The sequence below is a fragment of the Coffea arabica genome, chromosome 6c (assembly GCF_036785885.1).
Source record: "Coffea arabica cultivar ET-39 chromosome 6c, Coffea Arabica ET-39 HiFi, whole genome shotgun sequence".
Taxonomy (NCBI): domain Eukaryota; kingdom Viridiplantae; phylum Streptophyta; class Magnoliopsida; order Gentianales; family Rubiaceae; genus Coffea; species Coffea arabica.
Window position 1 is genome coordinate 10762653 of NC_092320.1, and position 19343 is coordinate 10781995.

Genomic DNA, 19343 nt, shown 5'->3' on the forward strand with positions numbered 1-19343 from the left:
TTTCGAAACAAGAGAGAAAGTGCGAGTCTCTATTATAAACCTTGCAGAATCACAATCTGCAAAACTTCATAGCATTACCATTCATCAAGGAAGCTTCACCCCTAGTTCCCTAAAATGATAAAATCTCTACATAATTAAATCAGAGTCACATCAATCAAAGGTGTCCAAGAGTTTAAGCTAGAAAATATTACCCAGAAACAAGTTTAAACAAAGATTATGACACTAACACAGAGACATTTCCGTCACGCTTAGCTAATGACCAGCCAGCTAGATGGTTAGCTACTACAGTCTAAAACTGGGGCAATTACAGAACCTGAGACCCAACACCACACCTTCGCACAAAATACTTCAAGGACGCGATCTTTTGTTGCTGCAAGATGGGCATTTATACTGCTTGATATGCTCAGCCCGCGCAGGAGTGATCTTGACACACTTGCCATGGAACCACCTTTCACACACATCACAACAGATCCAAAATTGATCCGAAGTATAGTGCTCCCCACATGCTCCACACAATGTCTCCCCATGATCCTCATCTTCTTCTTCATCTACTAAGTCTTCATTCTCGTCCTTTTCTTGGACCTTTGAGTACTTGCTCTGTGATTGAAACCAAATAATTTAACTCGTATTGGCAAAAACTGCTATAACAGACAGTAAGACAAAATCTATTCGAGAAAAAGCTGATGTCAAAATCTTCCAATTACTGGGAAAATGCTTAATAGAGAATCCAACCAATTTTACTAGAAAGAAAGTACAGACCCCGACTCCAATACCTTATGCCGTAACAATTGACAGAATACACCAAATAATGAATAAAACTTGAAAGATCATGCTCAAAGCAACTTGCAAGTAAAACACATTTGAAGCAAATAAGAGCTGCCTAAAAATTTCCTCAACCTAGATATCAGAGCAATAGAACCTTTAAGGCATCATCTATGACATATGGCAGACTCAGCATAATTAATCCTCCAAGGCTCATTCTCTCTAAAACTCCTCTAGCCATTTTGACATGATCAGACCACGGAACATCACATAATGAATAATCTTCTGATAGAACCAAATTAGATGCTTGTACCGGTTTTGAGTTTGACTTGGATTTGCTGCTGCTATGATTTGAGGCAGATGATTTCTCTTGAAGTTCCTTCTTGGCAGCTCCAGTTACAACTTCAAAAATTGTTGGGAGATCATTTATCATACCAAAGAGCCGTTTCCTGAATCACAAAGCCAAAGAAGTTAATGAAACCGCATCCAACCAATATGAAAACATAAACTAATCAACTTGGTTTCAATTTGATGCATCCACAGAAATCAACAACAATTGCTGGAAGTAAACTAGCAAGTATGGTATTTATTTACCATCGTCTTAACTGCCTACTTCCAGACCACTTTAAACTCTGTTAGAATGAGCATATTTTCACACCATATGCGACCTAAAATACACTATTGAAAGAAGTATCACAATTATGTTACACAATGATGGTCAGGACTAATATGTGGCCAAGGTCCAAGATGTAACCCATTGGTGTATGAATGCCTTGCTGAAGACAACGGAGAGGACCATTCATCTGTTAATCTCAGCATCAAGGAGTTAAATGTTACAGTTACCCCTGCCTTGAGAATACCCCACTGAAGTGCTAAACATTAGTTAAGAGTAATATTTTTGTCAGTCCTGTTCAAGGGAGTCTTTACTAGGCATGAGGCTGCCCTTTTTACATGCTGGCCAGCAAAAGAAAAAAAAAACCATAACCTCAGGTTCCACACTATTTCACAACTGCCTCCAGATGTAAATGTAGCTCCTAAAAGGTAAAAAACTAAATAAATAGTATGCCAAATAACCAACAACCAGCAAATAACAAGGCTGAGTTCTGAATTTATAGAAAGAAACTTAAAATTCAGTCTAATTTCCCATGCAACATTAGCACTTCAAGTTTGATACAAAATTTATTGTTTTAGTCACATTTTATTTCAAACGAAACTGACTGAGAGCAAAAAAGAAACAAGGATGCTGAACAGGCAAAAGTGGAAAAGTATCATCACTTAGCTTCACATGTTACCTGTCAGCTTTATCAAAACCAAATCTGGCCCCAAAATAGAAGGCAACAGCAAATAGCCACGCATCACTGTGCACAGCAACAAGGGCCAACCAGTCCTTTTCTTGCATTCCATCCCTGGCAAAATTTATCCCTAATGCAGGCTCAGGAAGCTCTGGAGGCACCTCTTCAGCAGGCAAATTAACTTCCCACTGCTCATTAGGAAAACCATAAAGGCAAAGATTTTCCTTCTCTGTAAGGTTTAAGAACTCTCAAATTATGCAGCAATCAAGAGATACACTAGCATCTTCAGTATTCTTTATTACGATAATGTACAAGGAACTCATATTATATGACCAAGCAGCTGACAAGTACACTTACACATTAGAGAGAGAGAGAGAGAGAGAAGACAAATACAACAAATGTAGGATAGCACATCTCTGCTTCCAAGGACATGATGAGAAAGATTACATGTCATTAGCTTGTGAAAATCATCAAGATGTCCTCAAGACCAAGCTCAGCTGGTAGGAAAATTAAATGGCAACCTTCAACTCTAAAGCCTTTCCCTTTCCCCTTCCCCCTAGTAAGGCTTTTTATCTCCCTTAAATTGATTGAAAAAAAATAAAATAAAATCAACAAGACAACCTTCACTAACTTTTGGCATACACCACAGCAAGACAACCATTTTATTAGTTATTCCTTACAGGACATTAGTCCTCTAAACAAGAAAAACTATTACGAAAAAGTCAAACCAGAATTATATGTCAGATAATAGAAACTTGGCATTACTGTCCATCAAAAATTGAAAAGTCATCCAATCCAATTACTCCAATGGTATGAATAGAATCAAGCATTCAGAAAAGCCAGGGCACACTTACAAGTGTTCCACTGTTCCTTAAATTGGATTTAAGTGTGTCTAGAATTTCATATTAGATGAATTAACACTCCATATACATAGAAACGAAAAATACACCTACAGTAATCTAACTAGTATTGCAATATGACATGTTGAAGTATGAAAGGGGAGTGTAAAGGACTTTTCTGAGAACTAAGGCATTCAATTAGAAGGCAAAGAAATGGAAACATGAACATCACAGTAATCAACTTTCATCCTCAAAAAATAATAAGATGAGAAGAGCAGTAAACTTCTTTTGCACTCTTTTTAGTTCAGTACGAGGATAAAATCGAGAAATATCAATAGAGGGCCAAAGTGAACAGTACACACAAGACTACCTTTCTAATCCTAAGGTATGACTGGCACCAGTCTATGACAACCAAACTAAATATACGTGTAAGATGATATGACGTACTTAATCAGTCATGCACCATCATCTATTTCAGTCCTCCGCAAATAACAAAGCTATCTTGCTTTCCAGCGCCTTTTCATATTCTCTAAAAAGCCATACCACTACAAGATAGCTGTATTTGAAAGGGAACTGAAACCTTTAGAGTTTCTAAAGCACTTTGTAGTTTGTATGTAACACTAGGTTAAGTGTAAACTATAATATGTCTGGCTATAGAACTTTAATTTAATAAAGATGAATTAACAGGTTTTAAAAGACAACAAATTGGAGAGTCAGAAAGAAAAGTACAAAATTATGGTGAGAGACTCTTATTGGAGCATAAGTGTCAAACATTTGATACAAATAAAGCGAAATTACTCATTAGGCATCGGAATGGTATGCTAATGACAATGCAACAGCCATTTGTTAACGTCCATTGGACCAAGCAAGAATTGTATTAGGGCCACAAGACCCTCCTCCTTCCAGAAACAGCCAATACACAATCGCTCTGGCAATAAACTATCAAACTTGGAAAAAAGAAGACTTAGAAAAGCAAACTAATGCTGCTAATCACGATGAAAGAATGCCGGAAAAGATAATGCAAATCGTATCAAAATTGAATTCCACATGGGCCAGAGTTTCATAATAAAACCATAGAATCCATCAAGCTATTAAACAAAAAAAAAAAAAAAAAACAAAAAAAGCTTCACGCAACAGCGAGGCTCACAAGAGAGAAAGAGCAATCTGACAAGTAAGATGATGAGTAGAAAAAAAAAAAAAAAAAGTAATTACTCAGTAGCATTAAAACACAGAACTCCACCCACAAAGTCATAGAAGAGCAGAAATACAAAGAAATGGAAAAGAAACAAGCAAACAAAAAATTAATGGGTAAAATGGAGAAACAGAAGACTGTAATTTTCTGATCAAAATGAAGGCAGAAATAAAGAGAATGCAACTGCAGAGCGAGTAATGTCAACAACCAGGACAAAATTACTACTGTATGCAAGCCCGTATACCAGGAAAAACGAAATGAAAGGGAGCATTAATTAGTACTACAAGACACGTAGGAATAATAAACGTTGCAAGATAAGAAAAGAAGAGAAAAGCAAAACTAACCAGGATCGCAAAGCTGGTAAAAATCTTCAACCTCTGCCAAAAATGCCAACAAAACCACGTTATGATGCGAAAATCCAAAACCCTAGTGCTTCAAAATGCAATTGGAAACGAAGCAACGAAAACTTCGAACCACAGAAGAAAGAAACAAAAAAAAAAAAAAAAAAAAAGGCTCGCAAGTCGCAAGGACATAAACAGGGGAAGAAGTGTATGGGAAATTGCAGAAGAAGTACCTTTAGTGAGAGCTTTGATCATGCCAGCACGACGCCCTTTGAAATCCCTGAAAACTTCTTCCACTGTTCGAGGATTATAGCCTCCTCCTCCTCCGTCCATTAGAGCTGGCTTTCTAGTTTTTTACACGCAGTCAGTCCCACACACACTCACAGAGAATGTATGAAGCCCAAGAGTACTGCTTGTTTTTTTCCTTTTTTTTTTTTTTTTTGGCTGCTTCTATCTGACTCTTGCAGTAACACAACACGGAAAAGAATAAATAAATAATTACTAAAGGGATATATTTATTTATGGAGTCGATGAGTCTGAAAAAGGAGGAGTCTAATCTGGAGTGGCCCAAATAGGGGCCAGCGGGAGGGTTATGTTTGGAATTTTAAATTATTTCTTAGCGGTCCTGTGTCGCTTTCTCGTTCCCGGGGAGCAGTTTTCATCATGGACCATGGTCCCTCTCGCTCGCTCGCTCGCTCACTTGGCTTCTTTAACTTTTCCCCCCCCCCCCCCTTTTTTTTTGGTTGGGGGAGGAGAGGTTCTGTGACCGTGGGAAGGGTACTTTTCTTTGGGTGCTGACGGGGCAACCCGCCAAATCCTCCGAGGTGTGATCTGAGTTGGTTTTTGTGAGCTGTGATTTTGGGAGTATTTGCGATCGATGGGCAGCATATCACAGGTGCAAAGTGAAGTGCCACGGAGAGAGAGAGAGAGAGGGGTCGGGTCGGGGTGATACTACTCGTAGCTTGCAGCTGCAGGGATGGGAATTGGTTGGAGAAATGCTATCCTGCACCCCGACTGCATCAGGGTACTGATGCTGATGATGGTGGACGGATGGGCATCCAACGGCGGGGGACTTGATAGGGAGTAGGGGTTGCAGCTGTTTGTTGGGCACAGGACCACAGGGGAGTTGGGGGTACACGTGGCGGGAATAGGTTTGGGTGGTGAATTGGCATCATGGATCAGGGGCTCCGCACAAATGGAAGCTAATGTAGAAGCCGTACAAGTAGTGGAAGGACTAGGAAGGGGTAGCAGAGCGCAGCAGAGAGAGAGTACAAGTTGCTGGCCCGTCTCAAGAAGGGGAGACGAGACGTTGTAGAGGTGTTGGGTTGGCAACTGGCTGGTCCGGAACCGGAACCAACAACTTCTTGGGTCTCTGGGTGTCAATGGAGTGGAGGAGGACAAAATCAAGGAAGGACCGACTTGAGGCCGGCAGGCAGAGCTGGATCAACAGACCAGGTACACACACAAAAAAATCCATCCACCCATCCAAATTTTGCACTGATTAAGTTGATGTTTTGCGCAAGCAGCTGCAGCCACGGACTCGAATCTCACAATACTGCTCTGGAAAGAGAGAGACTAATAAACTACCAAATACCAATAGCAGGAACGGAAAGTTTCAAGTCTGCAAATTTGCTCCACGTCATTTATTTTTCGAGGCCTTCTGCCCAAATTTTTTTTTCTGTTGGGTACTCCCAACTCTTCTAAATCAACTGTTGGCCGTCGGGCACGCTCGAAGCCATGACCATCATTTTTTATATTTTTTTATTGGGTCTGGTTATTGTAGACTGAGCTTTGACTTAGGAAGGTCGCAGCCCATAATTCCCCCCAGACACAGCATTCCGCGAGGGCCCGCGTTATTCATCCCACAGGAGATGCACATTCAACTTCCCCGCCAACACGCGCTTAATTATCTTCTCATATATATTCCTTTAGCTAACGAGCTCCCCAGATCCATCTCCACCATAACCCAATACTATTAGACAGCCACAGAAGAAGACATAGGGAAGAGGGGAAGGAGCAAATTCGGCCATTTCTATTACAACTAAATCTGATAATATGTATCAGCAGACTACTCTTATGGCGGCATCTAAGGTAAACTACTAGCCGAGGGCTGAGGCGTGAGACCTGACCTCCTACAAAAGAAAAAGAATGAATCTGACCTATTGCCTCCGGCCATTTCTAATCACAATTAAATCTCTTATGAATGGCCAAAAATACTGATGATAGAGCAAAATCACCTTATAGCGCACGCAGACGCCCCCCAAACCTATATTATGCAGTATGTAAGGCTGCATTCAGTATCTTGGCGTGGAATCCACGAGATGGATAAACGAATCATATCCTCTAGAAGCCCCATCAATCCGAATAAATACATATTAACAGCAACTATAATCAGGGCAAGCAAGCCTAATATAACAGTGGAACTTGAGACCTCGGATTCATTGGTAACTAACAGTATGGACTACTCGTGCCATAGTTCACAATAAGAGTTGTGATACAAGCAATTTTACTGATAAACTCCAAGTGTAATTCTGAGATTCTTCTAGATTCTTATTCACACAAGGACAATCAGTCAGACTTTTCTTGCAAGAGCAATTTGTCAGTGTCAATATGTATATCTACGAAGGCCGTCCACAGTTTCGCATAATTTGTAATTGGTGTACCCAAAATTGTGTCCACAAGACAAAAAACTTGGGGGACACATCAACACTGGTCTTGCAATCACAATGAGCTAGCGGTCACTGCAATACCAAAGAAAGGTACAGAACTTTGAATGTCACAGCAGCCTGAACTCGTGGACTACGCCTCAAATAACTGCACCCCAGCAGGTCACCTTGGATCAAAACCTAAGGTGCATAGCAGGGGGGGGGGGGGGGGAATGAATAGTTACTATCTGAAAAGTGCTTGGCACATCATTGTTTGGAATTTGCTTTGCATAATGAAGCACAAAGTCATCACACGGTCCTCCCGAAACTTGGGAGAATTTAGTCTTGAAATAATGGAACTTTAGAGAACATGAAATGTAACACTCACCCCTGTGCGAAGATTCACCAAACCTCTTCTCCGGGACAGTCTGTTCCAAAAAATCCTCAATGGTTTTCCAATATTGATCACCCCCTGCCAACCATGTATCCATATGCATGCCAGTTGGAAATTCCACAAATAAGCATCGATTGTTGCGCGCAGCTGCTTTAGCATACAGCAACTGCATGTGTGATGGAGGAACCATTTCATCTTGCAATCCTGAGATAAAGAGAATGGGCTGTTTGACCTGCAGCAAAGAGTTCAAACACAAGAGGTGCAAATAAATTGTCATTAGACAAGGACAAAATCACAGCATCGAATAAACACAAAACATGTCACTGCCTCACTTCCATTTTATTAGGCTAGACTTAATTAGGATGTTCAATATCAAATAACCAAGTCTTGCCCTTAAATAACGCAAGACCTTTCATATTGTTGATTCAACAAATACACTATAAAGATCCCTGTTACAACTTTTCAGAAACATGAAATGGAAACCCAAAATCACTCTGAGTGCAGAGTAAAAGCTACAATACATTGTTTTTGCTTTTGGGTTGGGGGGGGGGGCGGTGGGGGTGGGAAGGGTTGGAGCTACAATACCCTGAAATCTCACCTCACCAACCACATCAATAGTCCTCCATGGAGAGCGGACAAGAAAATTGAGAGGTCTGGGGTGCTTTGAATCACTCCCTCCAATAAACCATTTTAGAACGGGTAGAAGAACTCCCGCCATATCAAGGATAGATGTGAAAGTATTTTCCAGAATTAGCCCAGCCACCTGAGCACAATCACATTAAGAAAAATGTGTCTCAACCATAAATGAGTATACTTTCAACAACATAACTAACTAAAAAGACCGATTAAAATGACAAGAAGGCAGCCAAACTCAGACAAATCTGTACTTTATGCATAACTCAAGCAAGGAAATTTATGGTCCAATATGGTCAAAAGAAAATGTGACAAGCACAGAATAGAAATGCTTACTAATAGCAATTTCAAATGCACAGATTTCCTGGGATACAGATTATGATTGACAGGACTGTTAACTAGCAAGGAAGGGAAAACTATGTATTACCAAGAAATAGATTAATCAAGTCATGACAGAGAAATAGTTACTTCATTGGATAATATATTTGTAACAGGAAGAAGCCTTCAAAAAAGATACATTCAAGTTTTAGAGAGAGGAAGACAGTGTATTTCGTAAATTTGCCTCAGAGCAACTGATTGATCTTCTCGCACAGTAATATGCAAAATAACTGCAAGGTCCTAAACAGCCCTTGCCCCATAAGGAAACGAGAGTCTACAATAAAATTTCTACAAGTCAGCTTCTCACAGAAGCTGTAGCACATACATTACTTTCTCCAAACAACTTGAACAGATTCTCTTGTTCAATTATAGATAAAGAAAGCTTCTAAAAACTTCAGCAGACTTTTCAGGAGGAGGACTCAAAAAACTCCTATTAATGTTTCTATGCGGTGACTCAAAGAAAATTAGGCTTGTCGGATGTCTCTATCAACCCCATAGGTGGTAATTCAAGACAATCAAGAACATGATACCGGAATTTCGTCCTGCAAGGACAGGACCTTCCATAAGGAACTAGTGTCCTAAGCTACTGATCAATTAAACAAAAGCTCACCCATTAGAAGGCTTCCAGTTAGATTTCACAAATTTCTTAAAGAAAATTTCCATGAGAGCAGATATTCTACAACTGCATAAACAGATGAGCTGAAAATATTTGATGACACAAGTTAAAAGGCATTTAAAATAAGAAAGCTATCACAAAAAAGACATACCAGGATCTGTTGCAATACACAACTGGGAAAACAAAATTTTTGTTTAATATGTACCTTGTCAGGATTGTTCTTGGCAAGTACTGCTCCAACAGCGCCACCAAGTGACCTTCCAAAGACAACAATCCTAGATGTGTCAATATCTGTCCTTTCAACCAGATGATCCAAAGCAGCCTACAAAGAAGCAGAAGCCACAAGAAAATATCTCATATCATCTATGGGGTGCATCAAAGAAACATATAGACAGAAAAACAAACCTGAGCATCCATTGTAATTCCATGCTGGGAAGGATATCCATCACTGGCTCCGTAACTACAATCCATACAGAACAGTTTACATCAATTTACAAGATATAATTATGTCCCCATGAACACTGCCAGATGGTACACACAAAAAAAAATGTAGATACCCTCGGTAAGACAGCATGAAAACGTTGCATTGCAGACGTTGTAGCATAATGCGAACCATCTCAAGACGGTGGGCAATATCTATAAATAGTAAAGTCCTCCAAAAGATTGATCATGAAATCACTTTTTGAGATAAACAAAAAGCGGTAAGAAATCAAAGACATCATAATATAAGCAACAGGACACAAAAGGATACTTCCTGCATTTTCTTGGAAGAAGAGGATAGTTGGACCTGCAATTGACACAAATACTTCATCAGCTTGAAAGCTAATTTGAACCTTCAAAAGAACACAAGTTTACCACTTATGAAGCATAAACAAGCAAATAAAACTGAATCATGGAAGACTACAAGGCAAGTGAAAACTTAAAAATCATCTTGCAGCAGTCATCAGTTAGTTTTTGCAACAGCTACATGAGAAAACAGAAGTATCACCAAAACTAAGCCGAAATAAAGTCATACATAATTTCCCTCCTGCATTTCTTCTACGTCTTAAAATAACCTATGAAGCTCATAATCTAAAACATACAAAAGGTTCCATGGTCAAAAGATGAGAAAGTTTCATTTACAATCCAACAAACTTTAAAGTAAAGCCGTCCAGTTTATAAGATGCACAACTATCCGAATAAATGAAATTTAATGCCACACAACCAATTGAGAAACCAACTCTTAAACAGTGCAATACCTAACTTAACTACTCGTGAATGCATGTAACCGTATAATGAAATCAGAAACCAACTCTTTCATTTCAGAAGACCTTACTTAACTACATCGCTCAAGCTCAAAAATAGTTCCAATTCACAGCAATATTACACGCCAATCACTTTCTTACACAAAATTAACAAGTGAGAACAAATTAACAGCTACGAATATCTGTATACAATTAGCCCTAAGTTCTCTGACTCCGGCAATCGCCAATCCTAAACAAGCACCCAGCCCTAATTCCCAAAGCAATTAAGCAACAATATTAAGAATTACAACAAGCATAAGACGTAAAGAGGAGCACCTCGGGATTCGGGGAGGAACTTGATGAACCAAGCGTGGAGGCGAACGCCGTCAGAAGATCTAAGCCAAACGTCGTCGTAGAGGAGGCGGAGGCGGGCGGGGGTGATGGGGTAGGATTTGGTAAGGCCAGGGAGGACGGGGACGTAGACAAGCTTCTCCTGGAAAGCCACCAGTAACGCCATCCCGGCGACCACTATTCCACCCACTCCGTACAGCAATACGCTCATGTACGACACCATCTTCTTCTCTCTCTCTATCTCCCCGTTCTCTCTCTCTCTCTCTCTCTCTCTATATATATATATAGATATATATACACGTATACTTAAATGGAGAGTCTGACGGTGCTTGTATCTAAATCTTTGTGCGTATGTACACGTATATGAGATGATGAAGTGAGGAACACTCTCTTTTTCACAGTTTTTCTTGTCTACTGACTACTGAGAGTGATGCTGCTTGTGCGAGTGCTGCTGAGGGGACGAAACCAAAGAGACCGGCGTTGCGGTTGACCGGTTGTGGTGGAGCTAAACGACAGCGTTTTTTGTTTCTTGTTACTAGCCTTTCTATTTCTTTCCTATACTATGTTGATTTTTTTTTTATTTTGCGTCTCTTCTCTTTTTTATTTGACATTAGTTTTATTTTTTTCAAATCTTTATTTATAAGCAAATAAAAAATTTTCTCCAATAAAAATTTTAGGATGTCTGTTGTCTAATTTACAAAATTAAAGAAGCTATATACATTTTTTTTATAAATCAATTTCATCTATTTTCCAAATTAAGATATCTTTTATTCTCTTTCCTTATAATTAGACAATTCAAAGTCAATTACCCATTTTTATAGTCACACACTAGGGGAAAAAGCCCGCACAACGCGCGAGAGTTTAGTGCTTGTAATTAGAGATGGTTAATAATTATTATTTGGTATTTTGTAGTATAAGAATTGAAGTATGACAATTTTATTATGTAATATTAAACAGAAAAATCATTAGTCAAAATATATAATATGCAATGAAACATAATTATAAGGTACGATCAATCACTTTGCATCTAACCTAATAGAATAAAAAACCTACTTATATCCGCTCATGCACTTTAGGAATATTAAAATCTATTATTTAGCTTGAATTTAATCTTGATATGAGGGCAATCCACCACATTATCTTATCATACAAATGAGATTTGGACAATTACATACTTAAAGAAATCATTGCTGGTGGAATTTCGGTTCTTGCAAGCCAAATTCTTGATTTTATATTGATTTCAAGGATATATAATCATGAAACCTCCACATTGACCAATCAATCAATTATGATTTATTGTATGATTTAGGGCATATAGCAAAGAATCTCCTTCTCAGTAAGGGTTACAATCACGAAACATCAGTTTTTGAGCTAATTGCAAAGATATACAACACCTAACATGCTAGTTTAGAGGAATAATTACCTTAAAAAAGTACTAAAGCATCTCAATCCACTCAATTCAAGAAAACAATTAAAAGTAATGAAATACATACTTTAGATTTGCAGCCAAATAGTTTTAAGTAGATAGTTAAACATATTGGCAAATCAAATGAAGTAAAAATTTGCCTAGATGGAATCATCAATAAAATAGTAAACGATTTGAAAATTATCATAACTAATAGTTAAAACAACAAAAGAAGTAGCTACAATCTATAAATGGAAAATTTTATGATGATAAACTTATTTTAAACCACAAATAACAATTAACAAATGTGATATTCTCCCTATTAAGCTTGTCTAACATGGATAATTGAATTAAAACACTAAAAACTTATTTCACATACAACTTGCAAGATTATAGATTTCTTCAACCAAAAAGTAGATTGGCTAAAGAAAACATACCTATTGAGAAACAAATAGGTTGCATGATTGTGATGGAACAAAACTATAAGTAAATGAAATGAATTTGAATAGATGGGGGTTGCCATGGTAATCGTCAAGAAATCAAACTTCTCTACTAATTGACATTAATTATGTCTTAACATCTATATATAATAAGTTTGCAAATAACTGATGAGAAAGGCTTTAGAAAATTAAAAGACTTGGATATCAATACAATTAAAGGATTAGAAGGGCTTTTATGTAATTTCACTAAAACACAAGGTAAATTCAATTGTACCCAATGTTGGATCGGATATCGAACACTATCACATGTCAAACTTACCCCTAGCTTTGAATGTTTAAAAGGACATCTAAATAATTACAACAAAATCAAATTAACTACAATGTCTCATATTCAATGCTCTAATTGCACTTCAAACACTCTCACATTCCCAAAATAACCCCACCCTTGCAGTTAAAATCCAAAGATCATCTTTACCCTAAACTCATTCTTATATAGTATAAGGATAAGGATTCACATACCAATTATTGGAAATTTTTTTTTTGGTTGTTTTTACTCTAATGAATTTTTGCTTTTTAGGATCTTTTCTTTGGCATTTTTTTAAAAAATATTCAATTGTAAGTGTCTTCCCTAATACACACACACACACAAATTTCATGCGAAACTTTACCACTATCAATGAAAGTGGTCAAAATCAAATCACAAGTCTAAATTCAATGTTTAAAAGGAGTAGAAAGTTTGAAAATAAAAACTTTACATAATACTAGAAGGATATTTTTATATTTCAAGGCGTCAAGTAACAAAATATAAAGAATAGAGGTTGAAGTGAAAATCAAGAAATACTTTAGGGTGATAACTTGTGATTTACCCTTTAAATAAGTACACGGCACTTCCCGATATGGAACCAGCCAACCCGTAAAGTTTACCCCATAAAATAATCCAAGAATATTAGCACAAAAATTCAATTTTCAATACCTAAAGAACCAAACGGCAGGCATTTCCACTGCATCATCTCACTTTAATCTAGGGGTACAGATTCTTGATAGAATGCTAAAGCGACATGAAAAAAAAAAGAAGCAGAAGAAGATTAGATCCAGAGTTAAGCATTTAACAAACTGAACCATGGTTAAATAAATGGCAGAGGAAGCTCCTTATCATGAGCCATGACATAGGGTTTCGACTGGCAGGTGCATAGTATGTGTCAAACGGACTCAAACTGGTGAAGTATTCTTAGTAGTATTCTCTACACGGTACTCTTATGTCCATCATGTAAGATAAGCTAAAACTTGAATGTAACAAAGCCAAGGATGAATTGCCAAGTCCCGGTGCTTTTTGCTGCGCTTTTCACCGGGTAGTCGGAACATGGAGCGGAGTTCCATTCTGCATGAAGCCTCCCGACGACGTCGAACCAGCGATTTGACCAGAAAGGCTGATGTAGCTGTCGGCATGCTGCTGGAAAATGATATCATCAGGAGTGTATCCCATGGCAGAAGAGCTGGTACTAGTTGAAGCATAATGCCTGCTGTCGTTGGACCTTTCAGCTTCCATCTCCAGCGCATCGGTCTCTTGACAAGAATGGATGGATGCGGAAAAGGAGCCAGTGGAGAGAGTTGACTCGGATTGCTGCTGCTGTTTCTTTGTGCTGAGGAACCTTCCACCAGAACCTCTAACCCTATTCATTGCATGCTGATGACGGGACTCGTGAAGATATGGCTGTATTTAATTGATTTAGAAAGCATTACCTCACGTGCACAATGATGTTTACATGCGAAGTTAAACTATTAAGCTTTAGTAGTAGTGAGTTTATTGACAAAAGGGAGACCCAAAGAACAAGGACAAGTTCTCATCGTTCTTTGTAGAATAAAAAGTCCTTCAAATCACCCGATAAATTAAATAGGGCAAGATATGGAACAACGTTCCAAGTGGGCAGCTCAAAAACCTCCCACAAAAGTCACAAACTAGGGGGGGGGGGGGGGGAGGATTCTATCATTTTCATCAGTTTCTTCTCTAATCTTTATGCTAACACAGCACGTATCTTTGATGAAGATGCAAATCGTTTTACATATTTTCTTCCGTCACCATGCTTAATATGCTTAGTACAGTTTATTGAATCACAGAATAAGCAAATAACTAAAGAAACATACTAATACTGACTAGGATGGAAGAAAAGCAGACATTGCACTCACTTTTCTACCTTTCACCATCTTGTTTTGAGCCTCAAGCTTGGCACGCACCTGTCTCCGTCTGAGTATACCATGATACTGTTTTGCATTCACATATATTGGACCATCTTGGGCAAGATCAGGAGGCAGTGGGACGCGAGCAGGTGCTATCCCCATCATTTGCGGCTGAATCTAATGAAATTCCACAAGCAATGGCATTATAAAGATCATGAAGGTCATATACTAAAATGAAGGACTTGCCTCTTCACTTAATACTTTAAAAATCCAGATACATGAAGCCTAAAATTCCATTTTGGAAAGTCAAAAATTAAGAAATAGACTCCTATTTTATAGATTCTCTGAACTGTAGTTCATGCTCAGAAATACACGAAGAAAAGCACACTGCATTCATCCTTATCTGTGTAGTTTTAACATTAAATCATCGAATTGCAGGTTATATTTGATTCTGCAAATCTATGAAAACATTGAATGGTGTACTTACCATGGCTTGAGGCCCATAAGCCGAATATAAGCTGCTGAAGTAGGGATCCGAGTAAATACATGGAATTTGTGCCTAAAATAAGAGACGAATTCATCAGGTGAAAAGTAAAAGTTGTTAATTGTTGGCCACTAAGATGACTCTGAAGTGACTGCAGCAACTTACAGCTGATTGGAGGAATTCAATTTGCGAAGGATTGGCTGAAGATTCCAAATTACTCGGAAAGAAAGCAGGTTTTGGTTGTTCTTCTACATGCTTCCCAAAGCTTTCATTTTGCACTGGATCAATTTGAATAGCTTTAATTAGCCAAGGAGGACCTTCTAGAACAAATTAGGACAAGATATCATCCACTATGATGTTTGCTTTTCTAGTATGACCATACATGATAACAGTTCACCCAAAATAACAGCAATTGCATGTTATAACCAAATAGAAAAACAGAAAATGTAGAAGATGTAGATGAAATTTAATGTCCTGGGTCAGTTAAATCATAAAGTTAGTGTTCTGTGTTGCAGGGACAGTTCCACCTCATACTGAGCTTGACATCTATACAGATCTATCAGAGTAGATGTGGCTCATCCGAAGTTATTAACAATTGCAGCATAATCAATCGAGGAGTATTATATATCATCAAAGGTCTAAGATTTATATTACTTCCAAAATTTCACAAAAGTTGTAGCACCAGTAGTAGATATAGCAGCAGAATTTACACTTGGTAACAAATAAGTAATTTTCTGTTTTCCATTTCCCTAGAGGATAAGTAGCAAACAGCAGAAGTTTCAAATGTAAAAAGGCAACTATTCAAGAGAATCAGGACGCTAATGCACCATTACCAGATTCTGATGAAATACATTGATCTTGAGAATTTGACTTTCCCATAGTAGTCGCTCCACGTTGAGACTGGCTGCTTGACTCCATTGAGTGAGAGCTTTGGTCTTCTTCTATCTGTTGGCCTAGATGCTTTGCCTCCTCAAAGCATAGAGATGGAGTTTCTACTCTCAAACTGAGATTTTTAGATGATGTCTGAGACAACTGTTGTTCCTGTAAATTCCACCATGGTGAACTGACAAGATGGGGCATTGAACAAGTAGAATCTTGTCCTAAAACTTTACTGTGAATGTTCTCAACTCGTATAGCCATTTACTCATTGAAGCATTCTAAACTCTGCACAACCCAAAATGCCCAAAATCAATTGAGACTGAGAGTTTCTACTTGACTTCATCTGCCCAAGGAAAACACGAGAGATGATGAAAAAGTTGTTCCAAACATCTCCAATTAATATGAAATGAGTAAGATCAATGTGCCCAGTATGTCTAATAAACAACTAACAGATTATTAAATCAATCATCAGCAGCGTGTGTGTGTTTGGAAGGTTAAAGAAGAAATAAACCAGGAAACGAAATAAAATGTAACAGATTATACAGATGCAACACTTTCAGGGGGTTGGTGAGCTTTCTGGATACAAAGTTAGTATCCAACTATCCGAAACACGGATCTAACTAATCACCTCCTCCTCGTATGCTGAACTTTACATGGTATAATAAATGAGAGGACATTCCAGGACCATCATCAGTCAAAAATACGATGACATTTTACAACATTTATTTGCTTCTGATCCTGGAGCCCATATCAAGACCAACACTCGTAACTGGGCAAAATCAACTTTCTTACATGCAAATCCTCTATCCCCTAAACTTATGTCAAACAGAGAAGTTTGGCTTCATTCTTTGGAACAAAAAATTATTGAAATTTATTGTCTACTGGAACGTAAATGAATATAGAAGTCAATAAAAGAAAAATTGTTCCCCAAGAATGCTTAAACGCATCAACTCAGCAAAAAAAAATTTTTTTATGAGAATAAACGGAAGAAACACTTTGGCATGCCTCAAAGAAAAACAAAGCAAAAAAGAAAGGGGGAAATGGAAGAGCCATATCCCAGAAAAAGGAAGGCGATATTCTCTTCTTAGCCATATCTGCCTCTCAATCACCACCAGTACCAGAGACCACCATTCTGTTAACAGACTATGCAATAGAGAATTATTGGTCAAGATTAGATCAACAACCAAATAGTTGTATGATGAAAAGTTAATAAGAAATTACCCCTTGCTGAATCCAAAGTTTATAAAAGACTGATCCGGCAAAACCCAGAAAAAATAAAAGAAAAAGTACACAAACTCCAGTGAAACAGATAATTCTATCCAGTAACAGAACCACAAGCAATGCCCTCCCCAGTTCCCTCAAACTACATGCATCCCAAAAGCATCTGTCAGTAAAGCCCGTCTCCCTTCCCCGCCACCCCTTTCCCGCAACCCACCAAAAAAAAAATAATAATAATGATAAAAATAAATAAAAAGAGAAAGAGGGAGGCATCCAAGACATGCAAGCGAAATAAACACAACATAATGACAATACAGCAAGCAATTAAATAATTAATAATAAGAAAATATGAGGCAATAATAAAAGTTGCAGAACCTAATTATGATAAGAAAGTAAAGAAAAATTTTCAGATGTGTTTATTATATGTATATAAACCCATGCATTATGCATATAGATGAGAGAAAAGGAAAGGAAGGAAAGACGGATGGATACCTTCGGGATCTGCTATAACTAGAAGAAGCAAGAAAAACAACAGTTGCTGGGATCAAATTGGGTATGTTCCCTTTCCTCACTTCAAAGTTCAAACTCTCTCTTCCTAGTTCCTATTTATCTCTCTCGCGTCTTGAAGAATCTTGTTGTATATTCTACCCCCCTCCCCCACACTCCCGGGGCCAAGAAATAAAAATATTTACAGTAATTCTCACGCTAGAAAGCAATAAAAAAAAAGAAAAAAGAAGAAGAACCCAAAAAGCTACTAGTATTCATTTAACTAGCTAGTAGCACAATAAAGACACACACCAGCGACCAGCACCATTCATGATGATAGGATAGGATCGGATCATAGTAGTAGTGTTTTAGCAAGTGTTACTGCTACTTTACTCACCATGCAGGAGTAGTAGTAATAACTAATAAGTTGATATATATTCAAAGCCAAAGGCATCCCCAATTCCCCAACCCCTTTTCGGGGCATTTTGTATTTTAGCGCGTAACGTCTTCTTCATTACTTCCTCTTCTTCTTCATCTTCTCCCAAGGTGGGCCCCACCAAATTCTGTCCCCATTATGGACCTCAATAGATAGTTGCCATCATAACACCTCCCAGGCTCAGCTTGCCACCCCCGCCATCCATCCGTCCATCTCCCTTTATTTTATTGTTTTTTTTTTCTAGGCACTCAAAAAAAAAAAAAAAAGTCCATGTGAGTTGATCGTCACCGTGGCCAGGCATGTTCTGAATCATATGTTACTTAGAAAATAATTTATTACTACAAATTATGTATCAACGCATGCATTTCCTATATACATGGACAACCAATTTGGAACACAGAGCAAACTTGGCATCCGTCCTCAAGATTTCAACTACCAGTACAAAGGGCAAAGACTGAAGAGGTCACGATTTTAAGCAAGCATACTTTACAATTTTGCGTTGCAGAGTACCGCCAGTGATCTACTTACTGCTTCTGCTTCCTCCGGCTACGTGTAGCACTTTCCAGCTGCCCCTGCTTTTGTAAACTTCACGCGCTTCAGCGTCTGTTGATTTCCTCTGATGGCTTAAATTGTAGGGCTTTTGTTCGTGATTGTACACGCTGACGCGGATGAGAATGGGCCTTTTTAATCCTGACATCCACCCTATGTCAAAAAAAAAATTTATTTATTTGGGGGCAAATAGAAATGGTACAGTTACCCAGCTCCATGTTACAACTTGTGCCTCGACTTGTACGCAGAGATGTCGAAATGGATTATTTGAAAGGGTTAAAATCTGCAGTGGGCGATAAGTGGATCAACTCTTTTATATCTATTTAATTAGATGGATATAAATGAATAAGTCAAAAAATAAATTGGATAATTTAATTATCCATTTATTTTAATTTTTTATAAATTCATTTAAATTTATTTTTACAAATTAAGTTATCAATTTATATCACTTTTTGCACCGCATCATTAATTTTAAATGTTTACTTATACTATTTAATAAGTGTACTTACCAATTTTTTTCATCCATACTCTATATCGCAAAATTACATACTATTTAATAAGTGAACAATAATAATGGTTATCCAATATCCATATGCAAAAATTTA

General features: G+C 37.9%; 3 protein-coding genes and 1 long non-coding RNA gene across 17 annotated transcripts; 1 reads left to right on the forward strand and 3 right to left on the reverse strand.

The window, feature by feature from the left end:
• Window positions 1-7599, reverse strand: LOC113692484 (PHD finger protein ALFIN-LIKE 4). The gene is made up of 6 exons (XM_027210895.2): window positions 7460-7599; window positions 4660-4772; window positions 4430-4462; window positions 2055-2283; window positions 1076-1211; window positions 1-597 (listed from the first exon to the last, which is right to left on the reverse strand). The coding sequence occupies exons 2-6, from the start codon at window positions 4757-4759 to the stop codon at window positions 349-351; spliced, it is 747 nt and encodes a 248-aa protein (XP_027066696.1). The 5' UTR covers window positions 4760-4772; window positions 7460-7599; the 3' UTR covers window positions 1-348.
• On the forward strand, window positions 4736-6208 carry LOC113692485 (uncharacterized). Its single transcript, XR_003448960.2, has 2 exons — window positions 4736-5881; window positions 5953-6208. It is a non-coding gene; the product is annotated as an uncharacterized lncRNA (long non-coding RNA).
• On the reverse strand, window positions 6839-11114 carry LOC113692483 (alpha/beta hydrolase domain-containing protein WAV2). Of its 2 annotated transcripts, none has more exons than XM_072052805.1 (8): window positions 10652-11114; window positions 9844-9879; window positions 9650-9728; window positions 9498-9552; window positions 9298-9414; window positions 8064-8228; window positions 7460-7697; window positions 6839-7167 (listed from the first exon to the last, which is right to left on the reverse strand). In XM_072052805.1, the coding sequence occupies exons 1-8, from the start codon at window positions 10887-10889 to the stop codon at window positions 7148-7150; spliced, it is 948 nt and encodes a 315-aa protein (XP_071908906.1). In that variant the 5' UTR covers window positions 10890-11114; the 3' UTR covers window positions 6839-7147. The 2 variants fall into 2 exon arrangements, with proteins under 2 accessions (XP_071908906.1, XP_027066695.1); XM_027210894.2 differs by having other exon boundaries at window positions 6839-7272; window positions 10652-11113.
• A 2343-nt stretch (window positions 11115-13457) lies between these two features.
• On the reverse strand, window positions 13458-18981 carry LOC113691496 (nuclear transcription factor Y subunit A-8-like). Of its 13 annotated transcripts, none has more exons than XM_072052812.1 (7): window positions 18675-18981; window positions 18151-18436; window positions 16004-16334; window positions 15336-15490; window positions 15174-15245; window positions 14696-14863; window positions 13458-14222 (listed from the first exon to the last, which is right to left on the reverse strand). In XM_072052812.1, the coding sequence occupies exons 3-7, from the start codon at window positions 16308-16310 to the stop codon at window positions 13854-13856; spliced, it is 1071 nt and encodes a 356-aa protein (XP_071908913.1). In that variant the 5' UTR covers window positions 16311-16334; window positions 18151-18436; window positions 18675-18981; the 3' UTR covers window positions 13458-13853. The 13 variants fall into 13 exon arrangements, with proteins under 13 accessions (XP_071908913.1, XP_071908910.1, XP_071908909.1 ...); XM_072052809.1 differs by having other exon boundaries at window positions 16004-16392; window positions 18718-18980; XM_072052808.1 differs by having other exon boundaries at window positions 16004-16392; window positions 18151-18429; window positions 18675-18980.
• Window positions 18982-19343: the final 362 nt, after the last annotated feature.

Bases quoted from the DNA above. Each gene is read 5' to 3' on its own strand.
- LOC113692484 (XM_027210895.2), bottom strand. From the start codon at position 4,759: ATGGACGGAGGAGGAGGAGGCTATAATCCTCGAACAGTGGAAGAAGTT. The intron at 4,463-4,659 runs GTACTTCTTCTG...CATTTTTGGCAG, and splicing joins GATCAAAGCTCTCACTAAAG to AGGTTGAAGATTTTTACCAG. The intron at 1,212-2,054 runs GTAACATGTGAA...TTTGTGATTCAG, and splicing joins GGTTTTGATAAAGCTGACAG to GAAACGGCTCTTTGGTATGA.
- LOC113692483 (XM_072052805.1), bottom strand. From the start codon at position 10,889: ATGGTGTCGTACATGAGCGTATTGCTGTACGGAGTGGGTGGAATAGTG. The intron at 9,729-9,843 runs GTATCCTTTTGT...TACTATTTATAG, and splicing joins CTTCCAAGAAAATGCAGGAA to ATATTGCCCACCGTCTTGAG. The intron at 7,698-8,063 runs GTGAGATTTCAG...TCTTTGCTGCAG, and splicing joins CTATTGATGTGGTTGGTGAG to GTCAAACAGCCCATTCTCTT.
- LOC113691496 (XM_072052813.1), bottom strand. From the start codon at position 16,310: ATGGCTATACGAGTTGAGAACATTCACAGTAAAGTTTTAGGACAAGAT. The intron at 15,246-15,335 runs GTAAGTTGCTGC...CTCTTATTTTAG, and splicing joins TTGAATTCCTCCAATCAGCT to GCACAAATTCCATGTATTTA. The intron at 14,864-15,173 runs GTAAGTACACCA...GAATTTCATTAG, and splicing joins CTTATGGGCCTCAAGCCATG to ATTCAGCCGCAAATGATGGG.